The sequence below is a fragment of the Salmo salar genome, chromosome 04, assembly GCF_965601325.2.
Source record: "Salmo salar chromosome 04, fSalSal1, whole genome shotgun sequence".
NCBI lineage: Eukaryota > Metazoa > Chordata > Actinopteri > Salmoniformes > Salmonidae > Salmo > Salmo salar.
Genome location: NC_138294.1, coordinates 62,547,860 through 62,560,328, shown reverse-complemented (window position 1 = coordinate 62,560,328; position 12,469 = coordinate 62,547,860). Strand labels below are relative to the sequence as shown.

General features: G+C 40.3%; 1 protein-coding gene across 5 annotated transcripts in view; it reads right to left on the bottom strand.

Moving 5' to 3' along the window:
• The window catches only part of abr (ABR activator of RhoGEF and GTPase), a 233,561-nt gene that overhangs the window by 19,890 nt on the left and 201,202 nt on the right, over positions 1 to 12,469 (bottom strand). The window contains exon 1 of one of the 5 annotated variants that reach the window (XM_045717130.2): positions 215 to 830. The exons of the other annotated variants lie outside the window; for them this stretch is intronic. Coding sequence (XP_045573086.1) covers positions 215 to 424 — 210 coding nt within the window. The 5' untranslated portion in view covers positions 425 to 830. Of the gene's footprint in view, positions 1 to 214; positions 831 to 12,469 lie in introns of those variants that run through there. 5 annotated transcript variants of the gene reach the window in all.

Below are 12,469 nucleotides of genomic sequence, written 5' to 3'. Positions count from 1 at the left end.
TAACATCAGCACAGAGCATGAAGGCTTTAGCTGGAGTAACAGGACCAGTTAGAGGTGTATATTTCACCACAGTGCGTAGAAGTACAGAGAGAAAGGGATGAAAACAAACACACAGGAAAGAGAGAGTAAAAAGATGAACACAATGACAGAGGGACAACCATGACTTAGCGGATCAAGAGAAAGAAAGAAAGAAGGAAAGAAGGAAAAAGGGGACCTTTTGTCTGAGGAGCTTGCTGCGTACGCGACCCCATAGCTTGGCCCCGGTGTTGGTGTGCCTCTTGATGGCTGAGGGGGTTTGAGGCTGCTGAAGCTGCTGCTGAAGCTGCTGCTGGTTGTTCTGCTTGTGATCCTCCACACAGCACTGCTGCTCCAGCCGCTCACACACGGTGTTCAGGTTCACATCTGACACCAGGATTTCCGTCATCCTACCTGAGGCGTCTTGCCCACAGGGTTATAATATGAACTAACTAGCAACAAAATCCCCAAGGTAGCCGCTGTCCAGAATAACCTTACGTCAAAGATCAACACTAAATACCAAGGTTGGGATTCTCTTTTAAATGTGGAGAGACTAGAAAAGTCTCTCTCGGTTGATGTTCATTTGGAAATGAAGATGAATAAAATAAAGGTGAAAATTGAAGATAAGGCAGATAAGGAAGGCACAAGGTTTGAGAGGCAGCTTCAGTCTGTGAGAACAGAGAATCCTGATCCTGACATGGTTTTCATTCTTCTAAAGCCGGAGAATTCCACACTGGTTCCTCTCTGGGATGTCAAGCTAATTCCACACTGTGCTGCTGCCAGCATCTCCACAGCTCACAATCTGATTTCCAGTAATGCAAGCAGAGAGAGGGAGAGGTGGAGCGAGAGAGAGAGAGAGAGGGGGGGAAGCAGAGAGACCGGGAGGGAGGGTGATGCAAGAGGAGGAGGGGGAGTGAATGAGCTGCTGCCGTTACCACCCGTTTCTATTTCTTCAGATGTGAGAACACACCTCCAAATAACAGAGAGAAGGAGAGCGAGAGAGATGCCAAGCCCTGCTCTGTGCCTTTCCTCATAGCCTTCATGCTAATTGGTAACCAATTGAGGAAGTGCGTAAAAAAGGAATAAGGAATGTGAAGAAGAGAAGGAAAGAGAAGAGGGAGATGTGACCTTTAACAGGGTGATTTAGATCCCATCAGAACCGACCACATTTCCACAACATATAACAGAACCTCAAAAGAACAAACTCTCCACAAATCAGAGTTTAACAACGGTGGGGGAAAAAAGAGGCTAAATCATTTTATCACCAAACACGGACACCTTCTCGTGTCGTGACAAGAAGCACGTTTTTGTACTCTAAACCTTCCACCCCCTCGCTCCCACTCTCTCCTCACCCTTTTTCTCTTCCCCTTTCTGTCCTTCTCTCTCTCCCTCTGTTGTCTGTTCGCAAGCGCGCGCCTGTTGCCATGCGTTTTCTCTAGATGACTTCTCCTCCACGCTTCCACACTCCACTGAGTCCTCCGTCCATTATGTGTGTGTGTGTGTCTGTTCGCGAGCATGCGCATGCATATCTGTGTGCTTGTGTGTTATGTCTGTGTGGGCTTCCACACCCACTACTCCAACCACTCTCCCCTGCCTCCCCACTCCCCCGCTCTCTCCCCAGCCCAGAGGTCCATAGGGACAGACGCAGGACTAATTGACCCCCAGCATTTCCACTACGCTGGTTAACCCCTTACATACCACCTCCCTCAGCCGTCCATCCACACACACATCAGGACATCACTCATATCTATCCACCCTCTCTGGAGACCACTAGAGTGAATCAGTCTCCTCTCAGACACCACACTCCAAAAAGCAAGTTCTGCAGCCTCTAGTTTTGTCTTGTCTTGATCATTGTCCAGCCATGTGGTCAAGTGCTGCAAAGAAAGACCTAGTTAAGCTGCAGCTGGCCAAGAACAGAGCAACACATCTTGCTCTTCATTGTAATCAGAGAGCTAATATAAATACTAAGCATGCCAGTCTCTCTTAGCTAAGAGTTGAGACTGACTGCATCACTTCTTTTTATAAGAAACATTGTGTTACATTTCAAATTGTTTGCATAGTGAACTTACACACAGCTCTGACCCCCCCCCCCCCCCCCACCAGACTTGCCACCAGGGATCTTTTCACAGTCCCCAAATCCAGAACAAATTCAAGAAGACGTCCAGTATTATATAGAGCCATTATTGCATGGAACTCCCTTCATCTCATGTTGTTGAAATGAACAACAAACCTGTTTTAAAAAAATAGATAAAGTAACATCTCACAGTACAACACCTCTCCCCTATTTGACCTAGATATTGTGTGTATGTATTGATATGTAGTTCTGTTCTTGTTTATTAATGTTCTGTATTATGTCATGTTTCATGTCCTGTGTTGGACCCCAGGAAGTAGCTGCTGCTTTCGCAACAGCTAATGGGGATCCTAATAAAATAGCAAATACCAAGTAGTAGGGAATAGTACATTGTATAATGGGTGTATCAATCTGGGAAGGGATGTCCAAGCCATGCTTGTCATATTCCATCTTGGTTCATGTTTATTCTCCATTAATATCTGAGGGAGAAAAGGAAAAAGACAGAAGGCTGCATTACACTCAGACAGACTGTCTCCTCTCCTGAACAGTAGCTATGATTCAGTCTATGGTCAGACAGACTCCCTACCTGCTCTGAGGTAGACTGAACATCTGTCATTCTGCCCCTGAACAAGGTAGTTAACCCACTGTTCCTAAGAATTTGTTCTTAACTGACTTTCCTAGTTAAATAAAGGTAAAAACATTCAATCAAAAATAAGAGTAGGGGTGTTAACCCCGGTGTCCTGGCTAAATTCCCAATCTGGCCCTCATACCATCATGGCCACCTAATCATCCCCAGCTTCCAATTGGCTCATTCATCCCTCTCCCCTGTAACGATTCCCCAGGTCGCTGCTGTAAATGAGAATATGTTCTCAGTCAACTTACCTGGTAAAATAAAAAAATAAAAACACTTGAGATATGAGACAGTTAGCACCCTTAACTGTGAGTGTGTGTTAGGTCTATCTGTGCTAAGGGTGAATGTGGTTGTCAGTCACTGGCTGTCTGCCGCTTTCAATCAGGAGGTTGACCGTAGTGGTAAGAACTCAGCCATGCAGGGTATTTTTTTAACTCAGGATTGTAAGCATGAGACATGTACACAGTATTGTGTGTCACATCTGGGAAACTGCTTTTGTTTTTAATGATAAATGGAGTCTGAGTCACTCATGTTTGGGGGGCAGACAACTATGGCACAGCACTGCAAGTAGCAGAGAAACAACTCCTCAGCGACATTGCTAGCTAGTAATGTAAGGTTTCACTGTATATTCAGTTAAAACAATTCACTGAATCATTCACCACATTCAGAATGTATAGGCACAGAGATAAAAAACAAATGGGTATGACCTGAATTCAACATTGTTGCAATTAACCACTTCCGCCTACTGTGAATTAATGGCAATGGGCCTGTTGGGGCTAGGGGGCAGTATTTGCACGGCTGGATAAAAAACGTACCCGATTTAAACTGGTTACTACTCTTGCCCAGAAACGAGAATATGTATATAATTAGTAGATTTGGATAGAAAACACTCTAAAGTTTATAAAACTGTTTGAATGGTGTCTGTGAGTATAACAGAACTCATATGGCAGGCCAAAACCTGAGAAGATTCTATACAGGAAGTGCCCTGTCTGACAATTTGTTCTCCTTCATTGGCATCTCTATCAAAAATACAGCATCTCTGCTGTAACGTGACATTTTCTAAGGCTTCCATTGGCTCTCAGAAGGCGCCAGAAAGTGTAATGATGTCTCTCCAGTCTCTGGGCGAAAAAACAGCAGGAGTTTTTGTGAGTGGTCCGGCTGAGAACAGTGACACTGGAGATGCGCGTTCATGTGAATTCTCCATGTTTTTCTTTCTCTTTGAACGAATACAACGTCGCCCGGTTGGAATATTATCGCTATTTTACGAGAACAATCGCATAAACATTTATTTAAACAGCGTTTGACATGCTTCGAAGTACGGTAATGGAATATTTTGAATTTGTTTGTCACGAAATGCACTCGCACGTCACCCTTCGGATAGTTACCTGAACGCATGAACAAAACGGAGCTATTTCAATATAACTATGGATTATTTTGAACCAAAACAACATTTGTTGTTGAAGTAGAAGTCCTGGGAGTGCATTCTGACGAAGAACAGCAAAGGTAATCCAATTTTTCTTATAGTAAATCAGAGTTTGGTGAGGACCAAACTTGGTGGGTGTCAAATTAGCTAGCCGTGATGGCCGGGCTATCTACTCAGAATATTGCAAAATGTGCTTTAGCCAAAAAGCTATTTTAAAATCTGACACCGCGATTGCATAAAGGAGTTCTGTATCTATAATTCTTAAAATAATTGTTATGTATTTTGTGAACATTAATCGTGAGTAATTAAGTAAATTCACCGGAAGTTTGCGGTGGGTATGCTAGTTCTGAACATCACATGCTAATGTAAAAAGCTGTTTTTTTGATAATATGAACTTGATTGAACAAAACATGCATGTATTGTATAACATAATGTCCTAGGAGTGTCATCTGATGAAGATCATCAAAGGTTAGTGCTGCATTTAGCTGTGGTTTTGGTTTTTGTGACATATAGGCTTGCTTTGAAAAGTGATTATTTTTGGCAGGGTACTCTCCTGACATAATCTAATGTTTTGCTTTCGCTGTAAAGCCTTTTTGAAATCGGACAGTGTGGTTAGATTAACGAGAGTCTTGTCTTTAAAATGGTGTAAAATAGTCATATGTTTGAGAAATTGAAGTTATAGCATTTATGAGGTATTTGTATTTCGCGCCACGCGATTCCACTGGCTGTTGACTAGGGTGGGACGCAAGCGTCCCACCTTGCCCAGGGAGGTTAAAAATATTTGCCGGTTCTAGCAGGAAGTCTCCACTTCAGTCTACTGGAACAATCCGCTCCCATTAGACCCCATCTATACTGGGAATCATACTGTGAGGCGCATTGGAGTCAACTGGCTGTTACTGTTCCACAGCTTCTCTTTCAACTGTCTCCTCTTTCCACCTTAAAGCCTGATCATCCTGACAACAACAACAAAAGGCAACACATCAGCACCTTGCCTTCCCAGCTTCTTTTTGGGTGATGTCTAGTTAGTCGTTAAACACTGTCGTCTCTCTTTGTTCTCTGAGTCTTCAATGGGATGTCATGATTCAGAGCTGAGATCATCTTTGAATTCATTAAACAAATACAAATACAAATCATACATGCATACATACATACATACATACATATACATATATATATATATATATATATATATATATATATATATATATATAGGGATTTTCCTCCACTCTTTCTTTCTAGTTTTTCTGTTTTAAGGTCTGGGGTTTAGACTACATACAACAGGATAATATAATACATTTGCGGGCCTGTCAGATGGTTTGTCAATCTATGTCGGTGTTTGACAGTGTTGCCTTCCACCAGACAGCTCTAGTACAGGGCACAGTGGTTGAGGGGAAAGCAGAGCGCTTCATCAACGTTGCAGCAACGCTCTCTCTTGAAGATGGACAGTTCAGATAGAGTCCATCACACACACGCACCTAGCACATATAAAAAGAAAATCGCTCAACCGCACACAAACACTCCAACCTTCCGAAATCCAGTCCACTACAAACACACCCCCTCTACGGCATTTCTTCATGCCTTATTTATAGAGTTAATGACATGTCTACACAAGGCATGCTCACCCAGAGTAGTATTCACACAGCTCATCACTCAGACCACAGCTTGTTTTCCTATATACCAGCTACACTCAAAGCCTCCCTTTTTTTCATAAATGACATACAGTGCCTTCGGAAAGTATTCAGACCCCTTGACCTTTTCCACATTATGTTACAGCTTTATTCTAAAATGGAGTAAATACATTTTCCTCAGCAATCTATACACAATACACCATAATGACAAAGCAAAAAACAGAAATACCTTATTTACATAAGTATTCAGAACCTTTGTTATGAGACTCGAAATTGAGCTCAGGTGCATCCTGTTTCCATTGATCATCCTTGAGATGATTCTACAACTTAATTCGAGCTCAAGAGTTCCTCTGTGGAGATGGGAGAACCTTCCAGAAGGACAACCATCTCTGCAGCACTCCACCAAGCAGGCCTTTATGGTAGAGTGGCCAGACGGAGTCCACTCCTCAGTAAAAGGCATATGACAGCACACTTGGAGTTTGCCAAAAGGCATCTAACGACTCTCAGACCATGAGAAACAAGATTCTCTGGTCTGATGAAACCAAGATTTAACTCTTTGGCCTGAATGCCAAGTGTCACGTCTGGAGGAAACCTGGCACCATCCCTACAGTGAAGCATGGTGGTGGCAGCCTCATGCTGTGGGGATGTACAGAGATCCTTGATGAAGACCTGCTCCAGAGCGCTCAGGACCTCAGACTGGGGGCGAAGGTTCACCTACCAACAGGACAACGACCCTGAGCAAACAGCCAAGACAATGCAAAATGGCTTCTGGACAAGTCTCTGAATGTCCTTGAGTGGCCCAGCCAGAGCTCGGACTTGAACCCGATCGCACATCTCTGGAGAGACCTGAAAATAGCTGTGTGCAACGCTCCCCATACAAACTGACAGAGCTTGAGAGGATCTGCAGAGAAGAATGGGAGAAACTCCCCAAATACATGTGTTCCAAGCTTGTAGTGTCATACCCAAGAAGACTCGATGCTGTAATCGCTGCCAAAGGTGCTTCAACAAAGTACTGAGTAAAGGGTCTGAATACTTATGTAAATGTGATAGATTTTTATTTTTGTATTTTTTATAAAATTAGCAAACATTTCTAAAAACCTGTTTTTGATTTGTCATTACAGGGTATTGTGTGTAGATTGATGAGTAAAAAAATCTATTTAATACATTTTAGAATAAGGCTGTAATTACATTTTTGGGGAAAAAGTCAAGGGGTGTGAATACTTTCCGAAAGCACAGTAAAGGCAGCATAATATAGGACAGGGCTATACAATAATGTTTGACAATGCTGCAGAATGTGGGATATATTCTGAGACCCTTGCTTTGGCAGCAACACACACGTTTGTGGGTGCGCGCACACACACCATAATGTTGTCAGGTCTTGGAATGTGTAGAGCTTGACTGGGAAAGAAAGAGGGAGAACATGACCATGGCTAAGAGCCTGACTTAGTTCTGACATCATCATCAGGCCTGTGTCTTAATTATAGATGACCATGGTCGTACAGTTAGTTAGCCTCACAGCCACAGACCTCTATAAAGACTGCTCCATTATATAGCAGCTCCATACGAGACAGACAGGACTGAAGTGGTTCCTGGTACTGGTCTGCATCACAAATGGCACCCTATTCCCGATGTAGTGCACTACTTTTGACAAGGACCCATAGGGCTCTGGTCAAAAGTAGTGTACTGTGTTGGGAATAGGGTGCCATTTGGGACGCAGACCTGGACTGGTTTCATCCCCACTACACAGTCAATCTAGGACAGCCCGCCCGCCAGCCTGCCTGCCTGCCTGCCTGCCTGCCTGGGATACATCACGGTGCACTTGACTTTCACAGCTCTATTCCCAAACGTATTTGAAGTAGCCTTAAAGAACCCTGGCTTCAAATAGGAAAAGCCTGTGTGAGCCAGTTGCTAATTAGCCACTAGGGTTGTTTTGTGCATTAGCAGGTAATCACCCATTCATTCCATTGGCAAGTACAGCTTGGATTCCAATATGAAGAATCTCATTCTAGAGTGTAGCCAAACTAGTAGAGGTTTTGTTATGGAACTGTATTTTCCTCATAGAGGTTTTGTTATGGAACTGTATTTTCCTCATAGAGAGGTTTTGTTATGGAACTGTATTTTCCTCAGAGAGGTTTTGTTATGGAACTGTATTTTCCTCATAGAGAGGTTTTGTTATGGAACTGTATTTTCCTCTAGAGAGGTTTTGTTATGGAACTGTATTTTCCTCATAGAGAGGTTTTGTTATGGAACTGTATTTTCCTCATGGAGAGGTTTTGTTATGGAACTGTATTTTCCTCATGGAGAGGTTTTGTTATGGAACTGTATTTTCCTCATGGAGAGGTTTTGTTATGGAACTGTATTTTCCTCATAGAGAGGTTTTGTTATGGAACTGTATTTTCCTCAGAGAGGTTTTGTTATGGAACTGTATTTTCCTCAGAGAGGTTTTGTTATGGAACTGTATTTTCCTCATGGAGAGGTTTTGTTATGGAACTGTATTTTCCTCAGAGAGGTTTTGTTATGGAACTGTATTTTCCTCATAGAGAGGTTTTGTTATGGAACTGTATTTTCCTCAGAGAGGTTTTGTTATGGAACTGTATTTTCCTCAGAGAGGTTTTGTTATGGAACTGTATTTTCCTCATGGAGAGGTTTTGTTATGGAAATGTATTTTCCTCAGAGAGGTTTTGTTATGGAAATGTATTTTCCTCATAGAGAGGTTTTGTTATGGAACTGTATTTTCCTCATAGAGAGGTTTTGTTATGGAACTGTATTTTCCTCATGGAGAGGTTTTGTTATGGAACTGTATTTTCCTCAGAGAGGTTTTGTTATGGAACTGTATTTTCCTCATGGAGAGGTTTTGTTATGGAACTGTATTTTCCTCAGAGAGGTTTTGTTATGGAACTGTATTTTCCTCATAGAGAGGTTTTGTTATGGAACTGTATTTTCCTCAGAGAGGTTTTGTTATGGAACTGTATTTTCCTCATGGAGAGGTTTTGTTATGGAAGTGTATTTTCCTCAGAGAGGTTTTGTTATGGAAGTGTATTTTCCTCATAGAGAGGTTTTGTTATGGAACTGTATTTTCCTCATAGAGAGGTTTTGTTATGGAACTGTATTTTCCTCATGGAGAGGTTTTGTTATGGAACTGTATTTTCCTCATGGAGAGGTTTTGTTATGGAAATGTATTTTCCTCATAGAGAGGTTTTGTTATGGAACTGTATTTTCCTCATGGAGAGGTTTTGTTATGGAACTGTATTTTCCTCAGAGAGGTTTTGTTATGGAACTGTATTTTCCTCAGAGAGGTTTTGTTATGGAACTGTATTTTCCTCATAGAGAGGTTTTGTTATGGAACTGTATTTTCCTCATAGAGAGGTTTTGTTATGGAACTGTATTTTCCTCAGAGAGGTTTTGTTATGGAACTGTATTTTCCTCAGAGAGGTTTTGTTATGGAAGTGTATTTTCCTCATGGAGAGGTTTTGTTATGGAAGTGTATTTTCCTCAGAGAGGTTTTGTTATGGAAGTGTATTTTCCTCATAGAGAGTTTTTGTTATGGAAATGTATTTTCCTCATAGAGAGTTTTTGTTATGGAAATGTATTTTCCTCATGGAGAGGTTTTGTTATGGAAATGTATTTTCCTCATGGAGAGGTTTTGTTATGGAAATGTATTTTCCTCATAGAGAGGTTTTGTTATGGAAATGTATTTTCCTCATGGAGAGGTTTTGTTATGGAACTGTATTTTCCTCAGAGAGGTTTTGTTATGGAACTGTATTTTCCTCAGAGAGGTTTTGTTATGGAACTGTATTTTCCTCATAGAGAGGTTTTGTTATGGAACTGTATTTTCCTCATAGAGAGGTTTTGTTATGGAACTGTATTTTCCTCAGAGAGGTTTTGTTATGGAACTGTATTTTCCTCATAGAGAGGTTTTGTTATGGAACTGTATTTTCCTCATGGAGAGGTTTTGTTATGGAACTGTATTTTCCTCAGAGAGGTTTTGTTATGGAAATGTATTTTCCTCATGGAGAGGTTTTGTTATGGAACTGTATTTTCCTCAGAGAGGTTTTGTTATGGAAATGTATTTTCCTCATAGAGAGGTTTTGTTATGGAACTATATTTTCCTCATGGAGAGGTTTTGTTATGGAACTATATTTTCCTCATGGAGAGGTTTTGTTATGGAAATGTATTTTCCTCATAGAGAGGTTTTGTTATGGAACTGTATTTTCCTCATAGAGAGGTTTTGTTATGGAACTGTATTTTCCTCAGAGAGGTTTTGTTATGGAACTATATTTTCCTCATGGAGAGGTTTTGTTATGGAAATGTATTTTCCTCATAGAGAGGTTTTGTTATGGAACTATATTTTCCTCATGGAGAGGTTTTGTTATGGAACTGTATTTTCCTCATAGAGAGGTTTTGTTATGGAAATGTATTTTCCTCATAGAGAGGTTTTGTTATGGAACTGTATTTTCCTCAGAGAGGTTTTGTTATGGAACTATATTTTCCTCATGGAGAGGTTTTGTTATGGAAATGTATTTTCCTCATAGAGAGGTTTTGTTATGGAACTATATTTTCCTCATGGAGAGGTTTTGTTATGGAACTGTATTTTCCTCATAGAGAGGTTTTGTTATGGAACTGTATTTTCCTCATAGAGAGGTTTTGTTATGGAACTGTATTTTCCTCATGGAGAGGTTTTGTTATGGAACTGTATTTTCCTCAGAGAGGTTTTGTTATGGAACTGTATTTTCCTCATAGAGAGGTTTTGTTATGGAACTGTATTTTCCTCATAGAGAGGTTTTGTTATGGAACTGTATTTTCCTCAGAGAGGTTTTGTTATGGAACTGTATTTTCCTCAGAGAGGTTTTGTTATGGAAATGTATTTTCCTCATAGAGAGGTTTTGTTATGGAACTGTATTTTCCTCATAGAGAGGTTTTGTTATGGAAATGTATTTTCCTCATAGAGAGCTTTTGTTATGGAACTGTATTTTCCTCAGAGAGGTTTTGTTATGGAACTGTATTTTCCTCATAGAGAGGTTTTGTTATGGAACTGTATTTTCCTCATGGAGAGGTTTTGTTATGGAAATGTATTTTCCTCATGGAGAGGTTTTGTTATGGAACTGTATTTTCCTCAGAGAGGTTTTGTTATGGAACTGTATTTTCCTCAGAGAGGTTTTGTTATGGAACTGTATTTTCCTCATAGAGAGGTTTTGTTATGGAAGCTGTATTTTCCTCATAGAGAGGTTTTGTTATGGAACTGTATTTTCCTCAGAGAGGTTTTGTTATGGAACTGTATTTTCCTCATAGAGAGGTTTTGTTATGGAACTATATTTTCCTCATGGAGAGGTTTTGTTATGGAACTGTATTTTCCTCATAGAGAGGTTTTGTTATGGAACTGTATTTTCCTCATAGAGAGGTTTTGTTATGGAACTGTATTTTCCTCATAGAGAGGTTTTGTTATGGAACTGTATTTTCCTCATAGAGAGGTTTTGTTATGGAACTGTATTTTCCTCATAGAGAGGTTTTGTTATGGAACTGTATTTTCCTCATAGAGAGGTTTTGTTATGGAACTGTATTTTCCTCAGAGAGGTTTTGTTATGGAAATGTATTTTCCTCATGGAGAGGTTTTGTTATGGAAATGTATTTTCCTCATAGAGAGGTTTTGTTATGGAACTGTATTTTCCTCATAGAGAGGTTTTGTTATGGAACTGTATTTTCCTCAGAGAGGTTTTGTTATGGAACTGTATTTTCCTCATAGAGAGGTTTTGTTATGGAACTGTATTTTCCTCATGGAGAGGTTTTGTTATGGAACTGTATTTTCCTCATGGAGAGGTTTTGTTATGGAACTGTATTTTCCTCAGAGAGGTTTTGTTATGGAACTGTATTTTCCTCATAGAGAGGTTTTGTTATGGAACTGTATTTTCCTCATAGAGAGGTTTTGTTATGGAACTGTATTTTCCTCAGAGAGGTTTTGTTATGGAACTGTATTTTCCTCATGGAGAGGTTTTGTTATGGAACTGTATTTTCCTCAGGAGAGGTTTTGTTATGGAACTGTATTTTCCTCATAGAGAGGTTTTGTTATGGAACTGTATTTTCCTCATAGAGAGGTTTTGTTATGGAACTGTATTTTCCTCATGGAGAGGTTTTGTTATGGAAATGTATTTTCCTCATAGAGAGGTTTTGTTATGGAACTGTATTTTCCTCATAGAGAGGTTTTGTTATGGAAATGTATTTTCCTCATGGAGAGGTTTTGTTATGGAACTGTATTTTCCTCATAGAGAGGTTTTGTTATGGAACTGTATTTTCCTCAGAGAGGTTTTGTTATGGAAATGTATTTTCCTCATGGAGAGGTTTTGTTATGGAACTGTATTTTCCTCATAGAGAGGTTTTGTTATGGAACTGTATTTTCCTCAGAGAGGTTTTGTTATGGAAATGTATTTTCCTCAGAGAGGTTTTGTTATGGAACTGTATTTTCCTCATAGAGAGGTTTTGTTATGGAACTGTATTTTCCTCAGAGAGGTTTTGTTATGTGACTGTATTTTCCTCAGAGAGGTTTTGTTATGGAAATGTATTTTCCTCATGGAGAGGTTTTGAGCTGGTGATACTTGGATGGATGGCTACAGGATGGATGGCTACAGGATGCCAGCGCGTGACTGGGATATCATGATGGATATGGTCTATTGTTCACAAACAGCATGTCTCTATGGTGGTGATACACT